Source organism: Apis mellifera, linkage group LG10, assembly GCF_003254395.2.
Source record: "Apis mellifera strain DH4 linkage group LG10, Amel_HAv3.1, whole genome shotgun sequence".
NCBI classification, from domain to species: Eukaryota; Metazoa; Arthropoda; class Insecta; order Hymenoptera; family Apidae; genus Apis; species Apis mellifera.
In genome coordinates this window covers 8,523,001-8,550,888 of record NC_037647.1, presented here as the reverse complement: position 1 = coordinate 8,550,888, position 27,888 = coordinate 8,523,001, and the positions used below count along the sequence as shown (strand labels likewise).

At 38.4% G+C, this 27,888-nt stretch overlaps 1 protein-coding gene across 4 annotated transcripts in view; it reads left to right on the top strand.

Annotated features, from left to right (window-relative positions):
• Positions 1 to 2,074: 2,074 nt before the first annotated feature.
• The window catches only part of LOC102655479 (putative uncharacterized protein DDB_G0271606), a 102,631-nt gene continuing 76,817 nt past the window's right edge, over positions 2,075 to 27,888 (top strand). For 2 of the 4 annotated variants that reach the window (XM_006565564.3, XM_016914486.2), the window contains exons 1-2: positions 18,744 to 20,140; positions 23,469 to 23,524. In XM_006565564.3, the coding sequence (XP_006565627.2) occupies positions 23,489 to 23,524 (36 nt within the window). In that variant the 5' untranslated portion in view covers positions 18,744 to 20,140; positions 23,469 to 23,488. Of the gene's footprint in view, positions 2,139 to 18,743; positions 20,141 to 23,468; positions 23,525 to 27,888 lie in introns of those variants that run through there. The other 2 variants (XM_026443459.1, XM_026443461.1) reach the window with 2 other exon arrangements.

Below are 27,888 nucleotides of genomic sequence, written 5' to 3'. Positions count from 1 at the left end.
AAAGATATTGTTTCTTCTTTTATCTCTTTCCCGTCCCACTAATTTAATATTAATTTCAGAAAGTATTTGTGACGACGCGCAATGTGATTGTTATTATCGGATTTAAAATGAAAAATTGCGTTGCTTTAAAAAACCAATCAGAAAGCCGCTAAGATAAAGCTAGACGAATTACTACGCGTCATAGTGCGCATGATGTCAGTCTCAAGTTGAAAATTGTGAAGACAAATCGTATATCACCGGCTAAAGTACGTAATTGTGTAAAAATATTTATTAATAGGATATTATAATAGAATTATTGAAATTAATTATCGATTATTAAACCTTGTGTAATTATATATATATTTATTTAATCATTACTATAGTAAAATTGCATCTGTGTGCCAGATTAGAGTTTCGAAGATAGAATAAATTCAAAAGTGAATACTTTTTGTGACAATTAGGAGATAATTCGACGTTTTTTATGCTAAAAATATGGTAAGAATCTAATTATTTTAAGAGAAACATAATTATTATATATTTCTTTTGTCTTTTTTTATTCACATAATATAGAAATAATTAGATTATTGTAATCAATTCACACGTATATATTTCACGCATTATTCTCATATATTTATTTCCGAAAGACGTATGTTATTATCGTATATTATTATCGTATATTTATCGTATGTTATTATTTCTGAGATTGTTTTGATTTTAAGTTTGAAGGCTGAGGCTGAACAAATTTTGTATACAGTCTTTCCAGGAAATTGACGGTCACACGTTCCAAATTGCCGAATTGTTGAATATATCCCCTCTCCAATTTATAATTCGGAGTCAAAATCGACACGACGTATCATTTGATTATTGAAATTCGTAATGGCTAGACGCTTTAGGTATGTGATCTATCTATTCGGTAATACTTATTTAAAAGTTATTCTTTAATTTTTTTATATTACTATTTTATCATTCAATTATTTATTGATTATTGTTGATTAATTATTGATTATTATTATTATTGATAATTTTTCGAGGAATAATTTATTTTTTTTATTATTAATTTTAATTTATTCTTAATTTATTAATTATTTTAATTTATTAATTAGTTATTTTTAATTTATTATTTTTATTATTAGTTTCTATATTCGTATTTTATTATTAACTCGTATTATAAGCTTTTAAAATCGGATTTGAATGAAATTGTTTTAATACAATATTCTATATATTTGTACATTTATTTCGAAGATTCTTCTTTTGTAAAATAATTATAAAACAAATAAAATAATTGTTAAGATTATTTCAAGCGGGGAAAAAAATTTTCAATATAAATACCATAATGTAAATTTTAAGGAAAAAAAAATAAAGTTTAAATTTCAATCTTTTTTATTAGAATTTCAATTTTTATTAAAATTTATTAAAAATAAGTTATGATTATTTTTTTATTAAATTTTAAAATTGAATTTCTCTTTCATCTTTTATTATTTCAAGATTTTAATGAATGCTTTTTGAATTTTTAAAAAAGATAATTATATGTAATATTTTACATTTTATTACATTTTGTTTACAAGAGTTGAAATCTTCTTAAAAATTTTGAATTTTAGTATTAAAAAATATTTGTGATCATATAAGTCAGTCATGTAGATATAGAGTCAGTGTTACTTTCATTATAGTAGTATATATTTTTTTATTTTTTTTAAAGCACGATAAGTAAATGTAATAATAATAATCATACGTGAAATTAGAATCAGTGTTTGTTCGTCGATTATAGAATATTAACGCTTTGATAGTTTTTATTTTTATTTTTTTCAATAGTCAATATAGTCAATAGTCAAATAGTCAATCTATAGAGTAGAATCAGTGGTTCTCTCAAGAGAATAAAGCGATCATCTACTACGCAAATAAGTTATTATTTTTTCTTTTATATAAATTTATATTCCTCTATTGAAAAATTAGAACATTAGAGAATTTCAATTTTTTAATTCCTTTTCTTTTATATTTGACAATTGCAATTTTTATTATTATATCTTATCAAAATTTCAATTCTTATTATTACATTTATAAGTTGTAATATTTTATTTGTTGCAGATATTTCCTAGTTTTTATGATGACTTCTCATGGGCCATCACAGTATTGATGGCAATGCAGTTTCTTCGCATCTAATGGTGAGTCACATGCATTTTGATTCCTCCAATCACTCAATCATGTCGTAGAATAAAAGAAATTAAAAAAAAAATTCAAATCGACACGAGTGATTGATTGTATACATAGAATTTTGCACGAGCATAGTGACCACGATATTTACATATCGTGAATAGTAAAATTTTCTTTTTTTTGTGTTTTATTTATTAGTTCAGACTAGGTCTTCTTGTACATCGCGCTTTTAAATATTAATAATTTTCATGTTATGAATATTTGTAAATGAATTACAAATATTTGAATGAATAATAATGCAATAATAAATCATTTTTAATTTCATCTTTTCTTTCATGTTAATATTTTAAACGATTTAATTGCTTTTGATTTTCAAGATAGTTTTATCTCTCTTATTCGAAAATATATTAAATATTATGTTCAAGAAGACACTTCGCGACAGGTAGATTTTGAAATCAAAGTTACAAATTTTAAATATTTATTTCGTATTTTCGAAAATATGCTTTGATCAATAAATCGCCTGAGGATTATTAATATTGAACTTGGAATCAATTATTTCATCGAATTTTATTTTAATTATTTTTTTAAATGAACATATTTTGTTCAATGATTTTGTTGTAAAATATTAAGATTTTAACAATTTTTTAAATTGATAAAAATTAAAGTATAAAATAGAGTCATTGAAATTTAAGAGATTATTGAGATTATACAAAATCAAGTTCATTAGCTCGTTAGATACAAAATATTTAAATACTAACCTGTCTTTTTAACATAGGATTTTCAGATTTAATCTCTTCCGTGTCTATTGCCAAGAATCCATTCACGTGCCCAGGTGCTACTTGAATGAAAGAGAGGCAATAGGCACGATGATGTTAGTTCATAAATTAATAAAAATTTTTGAGCGATTGACGATGAGTTAGTATATCGTGCACGACGTATTTTCCACATTGTGCATGTATGTGGTTAAATTATGGAATTGCGTCGTTTTAACAATTCATCAATTCAATTATAATTTATGATAACAATATTACACTCGTTTTATTAAAAACTGATAGAATTGTTTTATTCTCAAATTGTATAATAACAATATTTAATTTATTTCTATTCCAATAATTATTCCATGATTCTTTTCGATTATACGAATATTTATTAAAACCAATGAAATTTTATTGCCTTTGACGCAATGGTCGCTAACCTTCGTCAATCGATTTCAGAAAAATGGTACGTAAAATTAGAGTGTGAATGTAGCGTGTCAAGCTCGAGTGTCGAAGGCGTCCCGGGATGTTTTCCCTAGTATGCGTGAGAATCGTGGAATGAGTGTGTTGGTATGCCTGTTTTGCTATATTTTTTTAAATATAGAGCTAGGTAGGATAGATGGTATACTTCTGGTGTTATTTATATAAGTAGATAGGGCAGGTTGTGACAGTCTCTGGTCGGGTAGGCGCGTTTTCGCGTGGCAATCTGTTTCAGGAAATCGAATTCGAAAAATCAAGATATAAAGCAGAGAATATTGTTCGTCTCTGGCTTCGCTCATCGAGTTTTCGAATTCCGTGGTCGCGAGATAAATACGAATCGAACTCGAGATTCTGTATATGCACAATTATTACGATCATGCATTTAGCTTCCACGATTTAATCTTTTTTTTTTTCTTTTTTTTTTGCGATCAGTGAATCTCGAGCCTAGATTTAAGTTTCAACGGGTATCGTGCTCGAAGGAGGAAGACCGAAGAGGCTCGACAAACTGTCACGAAGAGGGTCGCAACGAATGATTTCTCATTCTTTTATTTATATGGTTCAAAGAATGAGAGGTCGTTGTTATTATTTTGTCATTGTGCTCGTTTTAGTAATATTTAGTAAATCGTCCGGCCGATTTGCATGCAATTTATTGGCTCACCGGATCCAATCATAATGGGCATCGCGATTTATATGTATATATAGTATTACGATTGATTAATTACGGATTGAATAGATTTGCGTATACAAATCTCGCGTTTTGAATAATTAGTGTAGCGAAAAATAATTACGGGTTAAATTAGTGTTGCGTTAAAATACGAATCGCGTATAGTATTAGTATTGCGAATCGTGAGACACGGTGTTTTTTATTAAATATAAATTGTATAATTTTTTATACAGTAATATTACAATCAATATCATTTGATATTGAATTTATTCATTTTCGATCAATTGTTTGTCAACTTCTTAGTCGTAGACAAGTAATGATTTAAAAATTTTTTTTTCAAGAATTAGTGTAACAATGTTGCTCCACCGCGATTGTTCTTGTTATTATTTTCCAGTTAGTGTTGCGTTGAAAAATGATAACATTATTTCGCGTTGTATCGCGTTAGTAGTGCGAATATTGAATGCCCAATCTTCCACTTTTATCGTGGAAATTTTTGTTCCTGAATCACTTGGTGTAGTTAAAAATGCTACATGGGTGACCATACAATATCAATTGTTAAGCAGACTGCAATGGATATTTCGTTATATATATTTCGAAATTAAAGTGCATAATGTATTAATATCACGTATATATTTAATTGTTTCTAGAAATTTTTCTATTTTTTTATTTCTTTTTTTTTTTTTTTTTTTTTTATGAGTGATACAAAATAAATATTACACTCATGGTTTCATATTGAGTGGAAAATATTTGTCTTCTAGAAACCTTTCTAGCTACTAAATTGATTTCTTTTTCAGTGCCTCATATTGCCTTTGTTATAAAAATGTAGCTATAATTATATTTTTATATATAATACTTTTTTTATTGATGCAAAAAAGTTTTAGAGTTTTTTTATGATAAAGTTAAAAAAGAAACTATAAATAATTTTAGTTATTTTTTTTTCCATTTTGATATTCAATATAAGTTTTCAATTTATGAGTTGTTTAATTAACGATTAAATATTTTTGTTTTTGATTTTCAAAATTTTTATTCGGATAATAAATTTTTTTTCTTGTTTTTTTAAAATTAATTTAAAACTAAATAATAATTTAATTTTATTCAATTTTTTATTACTCGTTATTATATATATTTAATATATTTTTCTTCAGATATAAACTATCTTTCTTTTTAATTATTAATCTAATAAATTAAGTTTGTTTTGAATATATTAATTGGAAGAAAAGACAAGTCTATCAAAATTACATTGTATAAAATTTTATTAATTCTTTGTAGTTTGATTTGTTTCAGATTTGTTTCATTAAAATTTTATAGTAGAAATTGAAGAAATCAAAATTTCATAATGGAGATTGTATAAGTAACAGCTCCAAACAAATCTTTAAATTTTTATGTGAAGGTAGTCTATATCTTTAAATTAGAAAGAGATTAAAAAGGAAATTAATTTTTATTTAGATAGGTTCACTAAACAAATTTTTAAATTGTTAGGTAGATAACCATTAAAAAAATATGGAGGAATTAGAATTATAAATTTAAATCAAACTAATCTGAATTGTAATTAAGGATTAATAATAACACACATAAGACATAGTATTTTTAAATGCATAAATTGCATGCAAGATTTTTTTGCAAAAATTATATTTATTTCAAAATTTTCTAAATATCTAGATTAGTTATTAATTTAAGGATTGATAAACTATAACTTAAGTAAAAATTTTGAAACATCAATAGATTTGTAGAAAAAATCTTTAGCTATTATTTGTTTTAAGAAGAATATATTTATAAATGCATGTGTAATTGATGGTGTTAATGATTATGATGGTGATAATGATGATAGTAGAATTTAATTAATAAAATTCAAAAAATAAGTATAAACTCTTTTTGGAACATATTTCGTTCATTTACTTACTTTTATCTTTTTTATTATCAATATTTTGTATTTTTATTGTTATGAAAATACAAAATATTGATACATGTATAAAATAACATGTGTATGTCTTATGTAGAATTGTATAATTAGAGAGATTAAGACATAATTTAATTTTTTTATTTTCAGGTTTAGTTTTCCGCGCTAAATTTTTTTACAAATCTTTTTGCTTTGTTATGTTGCACAACGATTAAAAATTTAGACATTTTGCAATCACGCAATCAAAAGGAAAATTTATATGAAAATAAATAAGTTTTTGCATAAAAAGAGGGTGAATAGGAAGTGGATAGATTTCTAATTTACGTGGTGAGACTGAGAGAAATCATATTATTTAATATATATTTTATAATTATATCATATATAACTAATATCCATAACTGATATAATTATAAATTGTATAGCAAATATAGCAATTGTGAGCTAATTGGTTGTGTTCGCGAAATTATTAAATAGTTTAAAAAAAAATTTTTTTTTTATTGTTGAAACTATAAATTTTAGATTTCTAAAATGTAAATGCATATAAAAATTTTTAATAATGATTTTTATTTCATAGTTTGATTAAAAAACTATTAATTAAATCTTTGGATTCAAAAATTTGAAATATAAAACTTAGGAAGAAAAAGTAGTAAAAAATGAATAATGATATTTAAAATCAAACATGTGTAAAATTATCATTATCAGACAGGTCAAATTTGATTTAGATAGAATATTTTTAAGATCAATTAAGTTTAAAGATTTTTAAGTAAAAATTTTAGAATATAAAAGTAATAGCAATAATAATCGCAATAATTTTTAAAAAAATTCGATAATTCTATAGTTTTCTCAATTTTAATTATTTAAATTCGGTTTTTTTTTAAATTTTATTAGTTCATCCTAGTATCAGTTCAGAGAGGTTCATAAAATAATCTGTATACTTTTAATTAAAGCACAACATGTTAGATGACGTTAACAGTCCTGATTCAGATCGATATTTTAGAACATATTCCGCGAGATGTCACCTCTATTCAGTTTCTTTCCATAATAATACAATATAATGTACAAACGTTTAAGTCGTATGCTTTTTATAAATATGTAATGATAAAATAATGATAATTCAAATAACTGCAGATTTGCAATTGCAAAAAAATATATGATAAATTTATTAAAATTTTATCATTTCTTTTCTATTTAAAATATGAATATAATATATAAATACAATAAATACAGTAAATACAAAAAATATGGAATAACAAATATAATTTTTAAAAAAAAACAAGATAGCTATTTGTAAATTCATATAGCTATCTTTTTTATCGATTATTAATTATATAACATTTTTTTGTAATAAAATCCCCCTACAAAATGCTGACATCTATAGATTAAACAAATGGGTTGTTACAGTTATTACTTTATAATTTTATTAACGAAAAAACATCATTCATTCATTTCACGTTTGAATTAGATCAATCCTTGTCAGTGTATTATGTAGTTTACGTTTTGTTATGTAAAAGAATTAGATAATTTGCATCAATTATAATAATGATTAATGTGTTATCATCGTGTTGTTTTATTTAATTTATTTTCGTATATTACTTGCGTAACCTCAATTCAAAAGCGGACACAATGGTATACGTTAATCAAATGATTAAATAACCCAATAATAACAATTCATGATGAAAAAAAAAAAAGCAATTGCGCGGAATACTCGTTGGATATTCGCGAAATTAACGAATTCAACGAAAATCAGCAAATATCGTAACGGTATAACATAATGGAAAAATAACTGGAACCACTAATTTAAATAATTGCGTGCGCTTTTGTTCCGTATTCCGACTACTCTAATAAATCGTAGTTGAACGAAAATCGATTTTTTTCATCGATGCACGCACGCTCGTCGCACGGTCATCGAACTAATTGGAAACGCGTACTAGAATGCTCTTCAAACCTGGAGGAGATGCGATAAAACGATAATCACGATTAGGGATAGAGAGAGTTTGTTGACGAGGGACGAAAAAGAAAAAAAAAAAAATTCTTGCCGGTACACAGCGGGTCGGACAACGGCCTCCGTTGCACTCGGTTTACTTTTTTTAAATAGTTGTCGACTAATTTTAACTGCATCGCGGTCTTATTGTGTAACTGACCTATACCGAATCAAATCATCCATCCTGTCTTTCTTTCTCTTTTTTACTCTTCCCCGATTTTTCTTTCCTTCCCTCTACGCTCGGTGTCCCCGTTGTTATTTAAATTGGAACAAGAACGAAGCGAGCAAAATATTTTCTTGATTCGACTCCCACACGACGTTGCACTTTTTCACGGACCATTTTCGCGAGTTTATGGTTAGGCGCTCGGGAAAAAGGGAAGCATTTTTAATCGCACTTACACGTACGCTCGAATTACACGTGTAAATCGAATTACGTAGACGTAGGTGTAACGATTTTTCGATTTTCTTGTTTCCGCTCGCGGAAACGTGGAGCGGAATTAGCAGCGGGCATAGTTGGGTCGGTCTGCATGTTGCGGCTGAAATTTTTTTTTTTCGTCGTGAAAGAGAACCGTATTTGCTACTGGTATATATATATATATATATATATATATATATATATATATATATATATATATATGGCCAGAAAAAATAGAACGACGGGAGAAACCGTGAAAAATGTAAAAATAACCGAGACTTGAAAAATGAGCGAGAATACTTCATTTCTCGTGGAACACGATTCGCGATAGCGAGTGTAATGTACAGGGCAATGGAGGCATCGTTTATCGATGTACCTGTACGAAGAAACGTGACATTTAGGGGGCCGACAGAAATAGTCTATCTAATGCTTATCGCGTGAACCTTATCTACACGTTTTTCCTCGGGCGGAATGAATACTCTCTCGCGCCCACGAAAAGCAGCAACCTATTTAAGAATCTCTTTCAGGCACGAGTTCTTCTCGTTACGCCGAGATCAACTTTTGAAATAATAAATTGCAAGATACACGTTTCGCAATTTTTTTTTCTTTGCCGAAAAAATATTAATACGCAGGGTGGTTTCTTTGCTGTGATATCGAATAAAGTGAAATTTCGATCAATTTCAACACTTACTAATCGAAATCTCGTCCAAACTTCTCTGCAACGAAATATCGTTAGTCTCTTTTTTTTCTCTCGCACTTTCGTTAATCTCTCCTTGACAAGACCATCACCTACGTCGTTTCGTCATTAATTTTTGTCGCGAGAAAAAGGCGATTGCGCAACATCCGTTGTCTTTCTTTAATCATACATCTTGCTGGGAAGGATCCCAGGACGTTTCCGACCATTCTGTCCCCGAATCTCTTTTTCTTTCGTAACACTCTTGAGAACTATTCTTTCTTTCGCGCGTGTACACGATGCTTATCGTTAATTGCGACTCCCATTAAAACGTTCTGCAAATTTTTTGGAAATATCTTTCTTTTTTCATTTTCGGATTCAAGGATCGAATCCTTAGCCTTCCATTGTCCGACCCCTCTTCCTCTAATGAAATCTCGAGACAAAAACTGAGAGTTTGTTTGACGTTCTGCTTCACGCCACGCAGAACGTCTAGAACGTGGGATTTCCATTGCCGCGTGCACGAGTAGGACTAATTTAAGGTTGTGACGCGTCTGACGAGAAATTGTCCGACGCATAGGTAAACAACCGAGAATCGTCTGCTAATTCGATTTGCATCCCCCTTCGTCGAATCCAATTAACGACGAATTGCCAGGCTTCCCGGATAATCGCTTGCTATCCGCAATTAAATTCGTCCCATTGTCGAACATTTTTCAACTCTCGTTCCCCGCCGGGTTCAGCGACAAAACAGATTATTATCTTTGCCATTTGCGACTCAACGCGACTCTTCTCGACGCAAACGCTCGTGAAATCGGTAAAAGAGATACGCGAAAAATCGTTGTGAAAAAAGTACAATTAAAAAAATCTCGTAATTATAAAGTCCCGGTTGGGTGAGTCAGGACGCAATTTTTACGTTTCCTTTTTACGTTTTTTTCACGTAATTCGTGGTCTCGAAATCAAGGTCTTGGAGAAAGATCGAGATCGGTTTTCGGATGGAAAAACGAAAAAACAAGGCGGGAATGGAAGAAGAGACACGCGCGCTTGATTTGGCGCGAAACGGGGTCGCGGGAGGAAACGGGGTTAATATCGACGATGCGGGGAAACGATTGATCGGTGGATGTTTGACGCGAACGATGCACATGTTGCGCTCGATCCGGCGCGATTGATAGTCGGCAGCGAGCCGATTCGCCTCGCGCATCTTGCTTCTACGTGAAGGAATTCGGTAACAAGAACGTTCGACTATCATTCTCTTATTCGTATCTCGAATATATGTCGAATATATATTCTTCCTTCCAATACCGCGTATCTACATTTGAACGAAATTTTCTAATGGAATCCGATATATATTGTGGTTGAAATTGGAAATCTAATCTTGTTGAAACTAAATAAAAATTATCGATACGCACGTTTGTATGCTTTACGAATTAATCGTTCACGAAGTGTGTGTATATATACACATATACAAGTTTTACGTACACTTGAATTCGAGTCTCGAGAAGCATTCGCTAATTTTCTTTCTTCTTGATCCAGACTCGCGTAAAAGAGTTGGAGAGCTGCTTGTTCCGGTAAACATAGAGACCGCCTTTGATCCCCCGCAAATCAAGTCTTTTCAATTTGGACCGTTCGTAAACGAGATTGTGCCGGCTCGTAATTACGAAAGTAGAAGTCTGAGAAAGGTTTTCGAAGTTCGAGGCGGCCTTTCGCCTCGTGCAACACTTCGCGTTAAATAGGAACTGGGCGAGGGAAAAGGCAAGGAAGGGCGTTCTGTGACGCGAGGTTAACCGAGAGAGAAACCGTCGTCGTCGTCGTCGTCGTCCACGCGAGCAAGTAAATTTCGGAGACACACTGGCGGTAAAAAGCTGAGAAGGAAGAAAACGGACGGGCTTGCGAGCTCGATGAAAATAGGAGGCACCGGGATTCAACCGAATTTTCCGAGCAAAAGGATGGAGCGGACTTTTTCTCGCGGCTAGCTTTTTCTCGGGAACAGCTTCTCCTTCCTTTCGAGATGTTTATCGAGCTTGAAAAGGGAAACGTTCCACCATTGACAGCGACGATTCTAAATCTCGTGCGAAAGCAATTCGCTCGAGTATCGTGGCGAGTTTTTTTCAACGCGCAAAAAAACGCATTTACCGCGCTATTCTGACCTTAAATGTACAACCTTAAATTCGCGTCGCGTTGGAGCTGCGCGGGAAAGAGAGGGAAAGAGAAAAAAAGGAAAAGAGAAAAAGTACGCTGGAAACGTATTAAGAAATTTGTTTAGAGAGGGAGACGGAGAGAGAGAGCGAGTTTATCAAGTTTCTCGAATAAGGCCAAGTCGCGAGATGTGGTAAAAATTTCTTCGGGGAGAACGGTCAAAGGGACGGGAAAGTTGAAAGCGGTCATCGCGTTGGAGCAGGTCGAACGAAATTTGCTGCGCGGGACGGGCGACGTTTTCCAAGACTTCGATCCGTGAAACAAGCTCGAGGAAATTTCTCGAGGAACGCCTAGCGTCTCTCTCTATCTCGCGAGGAAAGTTGTTGAACCGAGTCGAAGTGGCGTTTTATCAGCGGCTCGTTACAACTATGTCGAGCGACATCCAGGCGACGTAGGCAGGCTTTCGATACAATCCTTCGTTACGCGGATTCGATCTTGCCCCTCCTCTCCGTTCTTCGATGCGACTCGGAATCGGAACGGATTGATTCGTTTGAGACGCGCCGTGATCCTCGTTCCACTGAAATAGGACGCAGCTGTTTCCGTCTCCCCGTGTTCCCCGTGTAATTTGTTGCCTATTGTTAGCGCGCCAACCCTAAGGATATCCGTAAACAGGTAATCCTTACATGGAGGGGGAATTGAATCGGAGAATCGAAGCTCGCGAAAGTCTGGTCTCTGGAAAGGATAAGGTTTATCCGGCTGGGATATCGGGGGTGGTGGTAGCGAGGTGGAAATTTTTCCAATTCCCAATTCGTTCGTTTTTTTCTCTCTCCTCCCCTCTTTTTCGCGATAAGACGAAGCAACCGATATCGAGAGAGGGGGACGAAAAGATGCTCGAGAACCTCTCCATTCTCCCCCTCATTTGACGGCGACTGGATGCTTTTCCATTCATTGGATATGCGTTAAAGATTCGCTCGCGTATCGAGGATGGAAAAACCGTTGGACCGGCCATTTCAGCCCCGGCAATTACATTTGTCATCTTCCTTTCCGCCCTCCATCCCCTTTCTCCATCCCTTTCGTATATATAAATATATATGAAATTTGTCGTTAAATTCTCCCGATTGCCGATAGAAATTTCGAGGGCCCCGATAACGGGCTCGTATTGGGGAAAAAAACGCGATAAAATTATCGCGCTGCAGGAATATAATGCGAAAGCACGCGCGGCATTATCGTGGAAATTCGAATTGGAATTCGATGGAGCTCGTTGGATTTCTGCGTTGGGGGGGCTATTCACGCCCTCTCCCTCCCCCCTTATCGTTGCATCGTTGTTTCACGCGGCGAAAATCGATCGGCCCGCTTTTCTTCGCCCTTTTTATTTCGCGCGCCCAATGCTTCGACTATGAATGGGGCCACGAAGAGGAAAAGAAGCGCGAGGAATGGGAACGGGGCGGCGAAAGAACAATCGGGTACACATATTCCAGGTTTGCGCGAAGAGACCAACCAGGTAATAAATTGGCGCGAGAAAAGGCGAAAAGGAGGAGGGGGAGCGAGTCGAGTGGAGGAAAAACCGATGTCGCCGGGGCAAATCGATTAAACATATTCCAGCCGGGGAGAAATGGTGGACTCGAGTTGGCGATGTCGGGCAAAAGCCGTACTCCAACTTGCTCGCTTCGCTTCTGGTTTCGAATAATAACTAGGAATCGTCGTGTTTGTTTCCCGATACCTTCGAATAATAGAGAAATACTTGTCCGCGTGTACCAGCGAGAGGATAACTTGATAACACGGGTATCCCATCGATTTTCTATATCTCGTGATACTTATACGGTATTGGAACGATCTTTGATGTATTAAGGTTGAAAGGTTGTGGTTGTGAATCGTGCACGACTCGACGAAGTTCAATTTTAAATTCGTATTCTTTCCATTTTTAGAAAATCTAGGAAATTAAAATAATTCGTAAAATAACTCGGAATGAATCGTTCGGTTTAACCGCGATAAAGTCTTAGGTTTAGAGGAGCTCGATAAAACAATATTCGAATAATGGCAACACGCGACAGAGGAAAGTAACAAGTCCCCTGATCTTACCTAAACGCACTTAGCGTCCCTCTTGGAGGATCTCTATTTGTCATTGTCGCGGCTTGAGTGAGATTAACGACCGGTAGAGGAAAACTCGGCGTTTCTGTTGCAACGGCCGGAGAGATTGACCCGTTTTTCGTTATTCTTTCGCCACCGGTGGTGGTGGATATTTAACGATTTTCGATATCGCTTTCTTCCGAATTGGCAAATGGCGCGGCCAGAAGAAGATGTTCGTTTCGATTTTCTCACTCTTTTCCAGTTTGAGAATCGAGGGATAGATAGGTCGATCGTCGAGCTTGTTGACGACGCCGAAGCGAGATTTATAGAATTGATATCGCGCGATAATCGAGCGGAGGGCCGAGGTTGGAAAAGTAATGGGCAAAGTTTCTGGCAGCAACCAGTGTTGGAGACTTATATACACACACTCGTTTGCACACGGTTCCTCGCCGTTGTTGGAGCATATTCAAACACGAGCATGAACTATCTCGCGTTAAACTTCGCCTCGATGCGTCTGCTTGTTTTTCCACGTCGTTGTTACTTATTCAAAGGAAATTCTCTACACGAAAGTGTGGAGATACATCCTCCCTCCGTTCTTACCTATCCGGTAATAAAAGCTGTTCTTGTTTTAATTGCATCTTGCAATAACGTTTCGAGCGTAAACAACGTTTCAACGTTACACGATAAACAGAATGTTTGCCGGGGAACGAGGAAAACACGCGGATGATAGGACGCACCGGGAAAAACCGCAGTCACCCTTCCATCTCTATCTCGTTCGTTCGTTTAAACCCTCTTCCTCCAGTTTCGCCAATTCACCGTTGTATCGTTAAGGAGACATCTGTGAAGCTTCGATACGAATATCCAATTAAAAGTTAAACATTCTCGCTCGCTCCATCACGATCGACTATGAACAAAGAGATACGAGGCGATGGAAAGAAAGAAAGAAAAGAAAGAAACGCTTTAATTTCGAACAATGGAAACGATAATTGTGCGACCAGTATCATCCAACCGGTGGAGTTTCGATTCGACTATTCGTTGAAGTTTACCTCTCTCGCTGTGTGTCGTCGCGCGTTTCGGAGGAGCATTTCCATGCAACGACTCCGTTACACGCGATATCGAATCGTATGAAAATTGTCGAGTATCCTTCGACAGTATATCTATTTTACCTCGCGGTGTGTAACGCGTGTTCGATGAACAATAATGAAAAGCGGTTTACAAACAGAGGAGAAACAATGGCCTACGTACGAACGATCCATCTCGAAATTCGCGCAGTTGTGGGACGTGCACTTTGCGAAATTAGCCCCGATGGATAATGGAATCTATGCGGATGATCCATGCGCGCGCGAGGATATAACCGAGGCGGGGTGCAAAGTTTGGCCGGTGTGTAACTTTCGCGATACGTCACGAGCACATGCAAAATAATCATGACGTTCCTGTTACGATAGTGGGATCTTGTTTTCGAAAGGCCACCACGCTACGATAAACGCCGCGTTTCCAACAAAGGGGACGAAGCGAAAATTGCCAACCATGCGATTAAAAGGGAAAATTCAATTCGAGGAAATATATGTATAAAATTAAGGAATAATGAATTAAAGGAAAGAAAGCACTCGTTTATAGGAAGAGGAAATTGGATAGACGTTCCAATCTGGGAATTTGGTTGAATAAATTTAGAGTTTAAAATATGTATCGGAAATCGGGATGGGATCGCTCGGTCAGATCAGATCTACGAATTTGAAAGCATCGATATCTCGGTTGATCGGAGTCGTTGACTCGAATCGTTCTATATAGGTAGCTCGATTTATCTATATTTACCGGGATAAATAGTAAAGGACGGGTGGGAGGGGATAAGGTGAAGTAGTAGGCGTACACTCGGCGCCGATAGTCTTGGGAGAGCGGTATCGGCTTCCATGCGATTGTTGTAATAATTACGTGTCACTCATTCCTGCGTACGTACGTGTTACGCTATTATTTAGACCGCGCCCATCGTTACAGACACATTGTTTAACCGCTATTCGTGGACGCGATCGTTCGATACACACGTACGTGTACGCACACGTGCACGTGCACGGTGTTCCGGTCACGTCTCTCTTCCATGTAACGTAACGTTTCCTCGTTGCATTCGGCGAGATGCTGCTCCGTTCCAATTTTAAATATATTCAAATTTTGGATATTCAAATTCGGTGCAAATTTTGGTACGATGATACGATGATACGGCGGAGTCTGGCGAATGGAGCGAGTATATATGCGGTAACAGGCGGGCACAAAAGGAAGCGAACTGTCTTTTTGCGGCTACGTACGAGGATGCGAGAGATTCCATTTCGTAAATTATCATTGAGCACTGTCCGCATGAACCATATAGCTGTCCGGAGAGGCTAGCATTAATTACACCGCCCAGGTAAAACTTGAGCTTTCTGCATTGTGCACAGGGATTACAATGCATTTTATGCAAACCAGCTCGTAGAATAGCAGCAGCGCCCGTTGAATACGACCGGCCAATCCTCTTTTCCCTCTTTGTTTCTTAGTCGGACCATCCGTTTCCTCTTTCCCTCCCTATCTCCGCCGCCTCCTCCTCGCCTCCTTTCTCCTCGCCTCCGTGTTTTCTTCGCGTTACAAAATAATAAACACTCCGTGAATCCGTAATTGCTTTCTTAACCAACACGCTCGATATCATTAGCGAGATAGCTCTCGTCGCTTCTCACCCTCGAAATCAAGGGACGTTTACCAAAGTGTTATTCGCGAATCGTCGAAATTGCAATTTATCAACGTGTGCTCGCTCTCGTCGTTTAAATTCGCGTCGTTGAACGTTTTGCTCGCCTCGACGATCGTCAAATTCTTCCAACTTACGAAAAATCGATTAATCTATTAACGGGGAGCGCCGTCTAAGGTTACAATTGCTGGTTTCGTGGAAGGCGAGCCGAGCGAGTATGCGCGTTTTATACGGCTTCGCGGTTCTCTCGATGGAGGAAAAGAGACGAGAAATCATCCTTTCCACTATCCGTTATCACCCGGTCGAGGAAAATGTCGCCTTTTTACGTGGAACAATTTGCAAGAATTCGGCGAGAAATCTGGCGTATGGGTGCATTATTATATAGTGACACGGTATATGCGAAACGAACCAGTATAACGGGTCATTGAAAGTAATGGTTGACGCGCCATTGACATTGCACCTGTTCGTTCTCGATGCTTTCGAGAATTAGATGGCATAAAGGAAATGGCAGGTAATTCGGGAATTCGAGAAAAGATAAATGCGTCTCTTCTTAGAAGAGGCATTGGTTTAGATAGGCAAATCTGTACGATTCATCTTGCAGATATTACGATTTAACGGTTTCCGCCCGATTACCGGCGACCGTTGTTTCTCTTCTCGTTGCACATCGGCCATCATCCATCCGTCGTTGGCCATTGGAAAGCGCGTGCGCGATGAAAATTGAAATAAAAATCATTGAACGATAGAATTCGTGTCAAGAATGACTTGATATCTCGTCGTTCGAGAGCGTAAAATAATTGTACACGGGTGGGCATGTTGGTCGCGATCGTTTCAAGGTAAATCGGGGCAACGGCGACAAGCTTTGAAAAATGTTGGTCGCCGCAGAGTTTGGCACGCGAAATGCAACAAGTAATCGATTTCGTTGGCGCGATTGTTTTGCTTTTCTATTTCCAACTGGAGCTCTTTAAGAATACGAGATTAAAAGAAGAAACGAGCACGAGGTACGGATCGAAGTAAGCGGAAACCCTAGTTCGGGCTTCTGTGGATATTTGATTACACGCTCTAATTCGGCAAGCGTGTAGATCTCCGTCTCTGAAACGTATCGCGATATGTATTGCGTACGAAACTGTATACGTGAGGTCTGCTCGAAGGTGATACGGAGGAACGAAAAGGGAAAGCAAGCAGCCAGCAGACAGATATCGAGTATCTCTCGTTCTCACAAATCTTCAGTGTCCCTAATCCACGTGGTGGCGTGGACGAAAACGGTGTTACAATAAAATAGGAAGCGAATGAACGAGCAAAATATTAGGGTAACGGGAGAGGATACGCCCTCCGTTCAGTGACGCCACCATATTGCTTCCACCTGTTATTATTCGCCTTTAGCAATTTGTCTTTCCTTGGCCGCATTAACGTACCGTATTAATCTTGGCTTCGTACGATCGATTTGCAGGTCAGATCCTTTTTACCTGTTGGAAAATAATAACAATCCGTTTCTTTCGGTTCGAAGAAAAAAAAAAATTTGCCGCATGTTTTCCGCATATAAATCACATTCCTTCGGTAAAAACATCTTCCGCTTTCACTTTTACAATTCATTCGCCAATTGCTGGCCATTAGTTTTACCGTTATAAAAAAGTATCCCTTGTCCCTTGCGATGAGAGATATTTCCCATCGTAAAAACAGTTTTAATGTACCGGCTTAACCTAACCGTAACGAATAAGTATTTACGATGAATCATGCAAGGACAATAGTGGAATATACTTGAAGCATGTAAGATGGTTAAAAAAGATAATAAATGGATAGAAAGTACGTTTAACTTGGACCACGTTCAATTTGGTCTTTTCTAAGATTTTCTATGATTTATCAGCCTCGATCATTTCTTTATTTAAATGTTCTACGCATCGAATCGTGTCGTTATCCTGATGGAAAGATTCGTATCTCGATATTAAATATGATTTATATATTTCGTACAACAACTATAGCCTGAATCAGGTACTTATTTCTTTTTGGCGGAGAAAGGAGATGCATCGCGGAGAACAAGGGAGAGAAACAGGAGGATGGAGGGGAGAAAAAAGAAAAAAAAAAGGAAAAGAGGAAAAAAAAGGGGCCGTGTCTGCGGAACAGGCAGAACACCCACCTTGATTCGATACTGACGTTCCAGACGATCGAAAAAAAATCCATCGCAAGCGTCCCTCGAGAAAATAGAGTAATTTAGATAACAGCCATCTCCCCCCACCACTCTCTGTCTCTATCATACCGGTGAAGTTCCTCGCGTAACGTGTCTCCGGAGGCACGATGCAGCCGCTGTTACGCTCGTGTCGTTGCGATTGAGAAACTGATGCCAGTCCCTGAAACCTTTATTCTCTTGTCTATTCGATCAAGCTACGGGACATATGGTGCCCGTTCCGGATTAAGGCGCAATCGTGATACAATCGCGAAAGTTGAACGCGAAAATTCGTGAAAACGAATTCGTTGGAAGTTACGCTTATGACCGTAGGCTCACTACAATTCGCGTCTCTCTTCCTTTCTTCCCTCTCTCTTCTATCTTTCCCCTCCGTAGCTTCTTTTTTCTCTTTCGTTCACTAGTTGGAAAGTTAGGCTTTCTTTGTCACGTTCCCCTTCCCCATCTTTTGTCCACGACTCCCCTCCAGGAGTGGAGCAGGTAACGTGCCAACGCCAGGCAATGGCGCCTTAGCGGCTACACCTGGACTAACCGTTCGCCAGGTGAGAGAGAACGGTGATTGGTCGAGCCGTGTAAAGTGGCACGCTGATTGGCCGATATCGTGGTTCTGTCGGTACGGAGCTTTAATCTCGTTTACCGTAGGCGCGCTGCTGCTCAGTTTAACTTACCTTTGCTGCACGAGCGGTTGGCTTCGCAACTCACTCCGGACATTTCGTGAAAAGTAGCGACCATAAGACCTTCTCCGATATATCGTGCGGTACAACAGTGTTCGTATTCGTTTAGTGGTGTGTCGAAAGTTGTGTCGATATTCGATCGTCGAGGGTGCGATCGCTGGAAAACGGGAAGGAAGGATCGACACGACAATCCGTAAGATCGCGTCGCCACTCGTCCGTATATGTGCGCGCGCGCAAGATCCCCTCCTCCAGTGCTTGTGTATATACCTGTACGTAGTGTGTACGAAGCAAGCGGGCAACCGCGCGTGTATATAGCTCCACTTCTTTCTCTCTTCTTCTGTCTTCTTGTACCGTCTGCGTTCCGTGCGCTCGTGTTCGTGATTGGTCGGTGCGTGGCATTTTTAAAAAGTCGTCCTGCTTCTGTCCGTTATAACCTGAGAGAGATCCGGCAGCGGTGATGTCGCTGAAACCATGAGTAAATCGATATCGTGATCCATGTCGATACGAATGCGAATTCCCGATTGCGAATTTCTTCCGTTGCTCGCGATACGATAGTTTCCTTCTTATCGAGGAGGTTAATTATTTATTGTTCGCTGCTTTTTGCCACGAACAGAAACCGCGAGGACACGTACGAGATTCGAGCAAGAAAGGAGTATAAGGGGCTACGATACCGGCTCTCTTACACCCAGAATTCCTCGCGGCACGTTCCGTCCAAGTAGCGGAAAATTTAAACACGATATCTTGACGACTCGGCAACGTTACGGAGCGACAATTATTATTCTTGGCGGAGATAGAGTACGCGAGTACTCTAAAAAAAAAAAAGAAAAGAAAATAAATGCAAGAAAGAGAAGAAGAGAAAGAGGAAAGCAAAGCACGCGTGCAATTCCTTTTTCCGGAGCGATTCTCCCGAGTGACATATGCGTGTGGCGCGTAGATTCCATGCCAAAGATAAAGTTTGGATGCGAACGGGAGCACTGGAAAGTGGCTGAATTTCGAGAATAGTTTCTTCTCCATCTTCTCCGTTTCGAAGGAGGGGGAAAAAAGAAAAGGACGATACAAGCATCGCGGCGATTTTCTGGTCTCTTTAGAGAAGTGCAGTTGCAGTTCTCCATTCGTGCTTCGTTCATCGGTCGAGTGTCGATTGTGCTACAGTGTGTATCGTAGTGCTGGTGCGGGGTAAGGTTAGGATCGTACAGAAGAGAAAGATAAAGGGAAGAGTATAAATGAATAAGCGATAAACTGCAATATCGCGATTAAGTGCAAAAGAAGACAAGACAAAATATCGTTGTAAGGAGATACCGTTCGAGGAACAGTTGTTCACAATCCTCGAGAACTGGATTACTCAAAAACGGACAACTCGAGAATCGCTAAAATTTTGCCTGTTTATAAAAAAGGTAAGGGCGTGTATTGATATCGTGGGTCATTGGTCCGATATATATGTGTGTGTGCGTCTATGTGTGTGTGTATAATATACATACACACCGATAATAGCTCTTATCTTTGGCACGTTGAATCAACGAGCGTTCGTTTTCGTTAACTAATACGACAATCTATTTTTTTTCTTTATCGTTTGTTTTTGGATCCGCTTATCGATAAGTATTCATTCGATAAGCTACGATATTCGACAACGATTGGTTACGACTACATACAATTATAAATGTTATTTTAACTACAGTACTCATTCAAATTCTAGAACGAGGTACATGCATTAATTGTAGGAAAAAATTAATTTGTTACTCGATGATTAGAAATGTGTTTTCGAATGGATTCGTCACGAGAGGTTGTGCTTTATAGAAGCTCGATGGAAAAGAGTGTCAAATAATCATTAGAATCTATCCTTCGAGAAGAATAATTAACGATGTAAATGAATCGAGATCTCACTAACGATATATATACGTTTTTTTGCACGATCCATGCTTAATTTTCTCTCAGCATAAAGAAAAAAGAGTCTAGAGGTTTGCTAGCTGTTTAACCTCAGATCTTTCGCTCGGTCTAACCTTGAAATCCCACTCGTCGCCTCTCGCGAGTTTTTAAAACACTCGATCTTGGCTCTCTCGTGGGACGCGCGCATGCGCTGTACAGTTGGTCCTTTTTATATTCTTTAACTCGTTTCTTTCTACCTCCTTCTTTCCCGCGTGCCTTTTGCTCTCGAGACTTCGACAAAATTTCGATTAAAATCTTTTTACCGTGTGTCGGTGACACACACATTAAGTTTTGGATATATTTTAAAAACAGGCTTATTTCTTTATTTCAAAGAACGCGTAATTCAGAAGAACGTCATCGATTCAAATTCAGTGGACAATAAGCATTGGATTTCTGTAACTTGGCGGGCATTTCGCGATGCGAGACAAAGGATGTTTTTTCGCAACATCCATTGATATCGATCGATTCTTGGACAACGATGCGAGCTAATATTTTCGAATTGTCGTGCATCGACAGTGTATATTATTCGTAACATCGGTTTTTCTCTATTGTGCGCATCCCACGATATCGTGTTTACGTCGTTCGGGAATGTCGACTATTCTGGGAATCGATGAAAAGAAAAAATCAGTTAAATCGAGCATGACGAAGCTGAAAATTGCGCGGAAAATTATCGGAATGCTGTACAAAGACGATTCGGCGGACGAAGCAGTGCCAAGAGCATTTCAAGGTCATTCGGAACATATTTTTCGGAACATATTTTCGAGGCATATTTTTCTCAAAAGTGATTTAAATAACGTTTCGCGTACGCGTGTGAATATTTTTCAGTTTTTTTTTTTTTTTTGTCAGTTTCTTACAGCGAATAAGTTATTTTATTCGCGTGTAAGCGTTCGCGTTTCGCAACTGAAAATTATAGAAGCTACTAATTTCGTGGCATTGCCACGGCAGGCGACATTTATTTAACTGTCGTATACTTTGCCTGACAACTCCTGTGTACGATGTTTCGGCGACGAGTAATAACACTTTTCCGTCTGAAATACCGCAAGAATGTGTTAGGAGAAGGGAATGGGCCACGAAATTACAACGATTTCAATCTCGAAAGAAAGGCGTCGACCGAATTGAAAAAAAAAAAAAAAATGCAGGAAAGAATACCGGATAATTATATTTCTTGGTCGACTGAGGCCAGTTTTCGATTCACGATCTCGATTCTTGCTTAAACGAAAAAAATATATATATATATATTTTTCTCCTCTTTGCTTTATGAACAGTTCACTGACTTCTCTCGCGATTACATAAACGCGTAACGAGATGATTCGAGAGCGTGGTTTTCATCGTGATTCCAAATTGCGATCGACAAATTGCAACAACTTTTACGATATTCTTTTTTTCTTTATCGTACTTGAAAGATTTTATAGGTCATCGAACTCGCGCTTAGATCTTGGGTAAGCATCGCTATTCCAATCGTTTGATTCGCCTCTGGAAAACGTGTTATTAGCAAAAGGCAGCGTGATTAGGCCATTCGTAGCGGAATCACGCGCAGACCTCTTAGAGAAGAGAAAGAGAGAGAGAGAGAGAGAGAGAGAGAGAGAGAGAGAGAGAGTAACGGAGCAACGGAACGAAGTTGAAGTTAAAGTTTCCCCGGGAATCCTTTCGCGCCACTTACGCCATTTCTCGTGCCGCGCGGTTACCTAGAAAGCTAATTGCGTTCGGTTAAATTTCATTTCGGGGAGGATAAAAGTTTCCGACCGTCTTACTTTTCTCTTCTTCGTTCTTCACCGTAAACGAGACGTTGAAGAAGAGACGTTGATTATTTGGATAAAATTGCGCGGAAAGTTGATTTCCCGCCGCGTCGTGATCATCACGATGGTATCGGTCGCCTCGGCCAACGATCTTGCAGCGGTTAATGAAATCTTCATGAGCTTTATGCCGCTTTATCGGTCGTCGCGCATGCCTCCAACTAATTTCCCCCGCGTCAATTCAATTTTCTATTAATTAACGACCCATACCACTCTCCTTTGTCCAGGATAAACTCCAATCCGTATTTTAACACCACCACCGCTCGTTGTATTCTTGGATGCGTTAATTAAACGTTTACGAACGTTTACGCTACGCTACGATTCTATGCTACGTTTAATAAATTATCGGTATATATTTACATATACATATATATATGTACATACACACACACACGCACACACATAGAAAGAATAAAGAGGGATCGGAAGATATATATGTTTCCTGGATAGCGCGTTGCTCCCGCGTGATGAGATTCATTCACACGAGTTCTCGCGGCCATTTATTACGCAACGTTCTCCGTTGCGAAACTTTTACTAGACAGCTCAGCCTCTTTGAATAATTCATCGGAGAAAAATATATCGGGTAGATAGGTTGGTTGCCTCTCTTTCGATCGAGAACAATTTCCCGCCTCGGTTACGTTAATTGCCGTTGAACGAGAAATGGAATGGAGATTAAAAAGAAAGAGGCGTTTATAGGCGAGGAAACGCGCGGATCATGGAGCCAGATTCCTCGAGAAAATGGGGAGAGAAAAAAGCGAGTGATACTCGCGTGTGTTGTCGGATCGGCTCGTGATTCCAGTTTACGCACTCGCGCCACTTCCGTCTATCGCGCTCGTCCACTCGAGTGTAACGATTGGCCTGAATCCTTGCAAATACGACTAGACCCGCGCACATCTTTACGAGCGTTTACGAGCGTTATTCGAATTACTCGAAAGTAGGATCATAGGCAAATATTTCACTTTTATTTTTAACCGATTTGACCGATTTCTCTTTTCCTCTTTTTCAGGCCGTATCCCCAGAGATGGTATGAGGGACGATTCCGGCAACATTGGAACCGAGGTGGTAAGTGTTCCTCCTTTTTTCTTTTTTCTTTTTTTTTTACCTCTCGCTTACTCGCTTACTTCATTTTATTATTATTATTTAAATGTAAATGTGAATGTTCCTCCATTCGCGTAATCTAAACGCATAAATTGATAAAGCGAATTAGCATATCCAGTTGTTTCTCTCGAAACAAAAGAGAAAAAAAGTTTCGCGCGAAAGGGAAATTCTAATTCTCCTTCCTTTCGTCTCTATTTCTCCAGAAAATGGATTTCAAACATTCAAACCCGGGATGCGCATACTCGAGTCTTGACCTCGCGGTATATCCCAACGGTACTCGCGTCACCCTGCTCCCGTAACTTCTAACTCCTCTCAACCCTTATCTCTCGAAGTAAAGATAAACTCCTATAAACGCGTCTAGTTTCGTTCGAAAAAAGGAGAGGAGGGGGGGGGGGAGGAAATATCGTAGATTTTGCTTTTCGATCGAAAATCAAAAAACTCGTTTCGCTACAAATTTTGAAAAGGTAGAAAGATAGAAGGAGGAGGTTGGAAGATAAAAGTTTGTACAGCTTACGCTCCCAGCTAGTGGAAACGAACGTTTCTCTTCCACTTGGGCATTTGCCTCACGTCGTCGAGTTCCTCGGACCTTTGTGAGCGTGAATAGGGCTTCTCGCGAGCCTGACATGCCGTAGGAAAACGGCGAGTAGGTACGCAAAGTATTTTCGAAAGGCTCGAGGCTGTTGGCGCCAGGAAGTAGGGTACCGGGTTAATACATGACAGGGAGAGCCGGAGAAAAGCGGGGAACCGTGAGAAGAAGAGGAGGAAGAAGAAGGTAGAAAAAGGAAGGGAGAAATTTCACGATACGATTTTAACGATCGTTAATCTTGTTCGCGTTCGATAATTAACCGGCGCGCGCTGTCGCTTGTTTTATTTATATTAGACGATGCAAGATAATTGTATCCCGATTATTAAGGTGGGGAGCGTGTAAAATTGAATCGGAGACGGAGTCAAGAAGCGAGATAACCCACACAATCGTACGGGCGTCCTCTTATCGGTTAATAGGTTCTATCGTGGAAACAATAAAACGTGTACAGTTAGACCGATGAATCGATGAAAGCGTAGTAATACGCTCGTTCGCCCGACCTTGGAGAGATCGGTATAGAAAAGTATACCGAGTTGCATGGAAGGAGGACATTCAGGTTCAATATACTTGGTGGATGAGTGTCACCCAGATCCGCTGGTGTGCCACTCTTGCGTAAAATGGGGGGGAAATTGATGCGAACAGCCACGTTTCGTTCCACGCACGGAATCAATTACGAAATCAGTGGAAACAGAATCGTCGTTCACCGTTCTTCGAAATTCTCGTCGAAATTGTTCGTTCTTTCTTCCACGAAATCTACGTGGATATTCTAACACGAGGCTCAAGTTGGAAAGTGGACCAAAGAACCAAAGACACGTGCCACGAGAGTTTCATAGTTCAGCTCGTCACCTTGGAACTTAGCACGAGTATAGCAATACCTCGTTCCCTTCCCGATAAACCATGCAAAATACCCGGTCTCGGCATAACTCGACACCTAAAGGTTAACCATTTTTATCCTTTCGTTTGAAAAGAAAGCAATTCTTGCTTGCTACGCCTACCTCGTTCGGTAGTCACGGTTCGCGAAGCCTGGAAGCGGGGAGGGGACACGGGGGTTTCTTGAAATCAAAAAGCGTGATAAAATAAGCGTTTTTTTTTTTTCTTTTTTTTTTTTTCTTTTTTCAATTCGAAAGGGGAATTACTCTCGTTCGAGCAAACGTAATTATTTCGCTTTTACACGGAGGATTAATAATGGTAGTGGATGGAAATTGAACGAAAAACGGGTGAGGATGAGGTGTACGGAAATCGATCGGATCGATTACAAATCGGGACACGCGGATGACGCGTGTGAATTATCGAGTCGAAATTGCAACAATCATCGCGGCAAACAAGCACTCGCGAATTGCTATTCCGGGAGGGAGTGTGCGTGTTCTCGCATATTTATCGCTGTTTCTATATTTATTTTTACACAGGTTCGCTATCCGCCCCATTTGTCGTCCTCGTTTCAATTCGCGATTAAATATCGTCGACATTGTTTGACTTTGCGCGCGTCAGCTGATCGGATTAACGAAACGCGTCGTCCAACGTCCGTTTTCATATCTCTCTGCTCTGTTCTTTTTTTTTTCCCCGATATGTTTCTCCAAAAAAATCGATAAATCGATAAAGAGACACTTTTTTTTTTTAAATATCTTATCGATATAGAACGACGAGCAGTTAGATTTCGCCTAGTTTTTCGTAGAAATTTTGCACGGTTCATCGCGCGATAGTCGTACAATTTTTCCAGATCGATTTACGAGTTAACAATCCGATATATCTCGGGTAGAGAAAGAGAAAGAGAGAGATGGAGCGGCGCTAAATTAATTATCGGGCTCGTTGGTGGCGACGTCGTACAAGCGACTAACGGTGCGGTAAATGTTAAACCTCGATGTAATTGCCGGTTTCGACAACCGGACATATCCAGAGGGGGAAGATTTTCCACGTTCGCGGGATTATTTCACGATTACTATTTCGATACACGGTCATTCGCGCGTCATAGATCCTCCGGGCGGAGGAGGATCTCGATTCTCGTTCCTCCTTATTTCGGATGGAACTCTAAATACCCAGTATGATTTTATTGACGCTTGACGCTTAACAGCCGTGTGAAAATTGCCGCGTTGGACGGGTTCTACGTTCCGTTGGAAATAATCGAGGGGAATTCGAACGGCGATATTCTGTCACGATCGAGTAATTAATGGGACGATAATATCGGAATCAATTCGCTCCGTGGACAGATTGAATCGATGGATGAAATATAGCGTATGGACGCGCGTATGTGTGTATACGCGTGGGATCTTTCATCGAGGGGATTAAATCGATTTCGATGGAAAAACTCGACGATCGAGAGCATTATTATTATTATTATTTTTTTTTTTTTTTAAGGGAAACTGTAGGTCGCGTAAAATTTTCGTGCGTGTCGTGTCGTTTTCGAGCTCGATGGAAGTAGCAAAGGGAGAAAATCTTTGGGAGTGGAGATGGAACAATAGGTGGTGTGGATTTGTGACAATCGAGGAAACGCGGATGAAAAAAAGGGGGAACGAAACAACGAAATTAACGGAAAACAAGGACAATAAGGACTTTAATTAATCCATATATATGTATGTATATATAGAAATTGTCGGGAGGCGTATTGTATTCGAATCGGGCAAATATACACGTGCGTGAATCGTGAATGATAGAGTAGGTAGCAAGGAATGATGCAAATGATATATGACGGTATCTAGCGTGTCGATTCGATGCTTGACCCACTGTTTCGCGTCGATCCTGACAAATGACGTCTGTTCTGGATATTGAACGCATAATGCAGACACCCGTTGAAGATGTATCGTCGTAACAACCCGTTGAAAATTGGCAAGGGGTATCGAGAACAAGATTTATTAACTCTTCGAGTTAAGCTAACAGTCGCTCGAGTAGAATGCTGTAAGAGGGATAAAAATTATTTTTCGTATACTTATATACGTGTATCCATTGGTGGTGTATGTACGAAAAAATGGACGAATCTCGACGATTTATCGTCCGATTCTTGTGGCTACGAGTTCAATCGATTCGACGCGTATGAAACGAAAAATATTTTCCCCGCATCGACGTTTCTTTTCGAACTTTTCCCATTCAAGCGAACAATGTTCACGAGACGATGTTTCGCGAGATCTTCTCGGCTTTGGATTATTATAAAATTATTGTGTATCGATCTCGACTCGAAGGCACGAGATTTATACACGTTCGTTATCGTACAATAAAACGAATCGACGCGTTGTTTCTCACGGAACGAATACACGCGTTACGCGCATTACACGCATGTACCGTTTCTTCGCGAGAACTAGATTCCACCTCTTGGACCAATTCCAGCACGCGCTTCCCTGTCTCTCTCTTTCCAACGGAGGAAAACAGTTGTCGGAAAGAACAATGCTCCATTACTTTCGCGAATCCGTCAATCCGAAACGTTATTTTCTAAAACGAAACGTTCGCGCACGTATCGTGATTTTTTTTTTAAAATCGGGAAGAATGAAGAAAAAGAATGTCGATCACCCGATTAACTCGCGGAGAGAAAGAAATTGCTTCTCGTGGCATGGCGAAGTTTCTTTTCTTCAAACGAGGGGTTATTATAAATTCCCATTGATTAGAACGGTTGTAAACGGGTTTATGACGTACAAACGAGGGGACGCGACCTCATGCTCGAAGAAAAGGAAGATTTACGACATCGATGCCCGACTCAGCCGCCCGTTTCACGGCCCCCTCCACCCCTCGCTATCGGTCGCGCTCGTTGCATGGTGGCGCG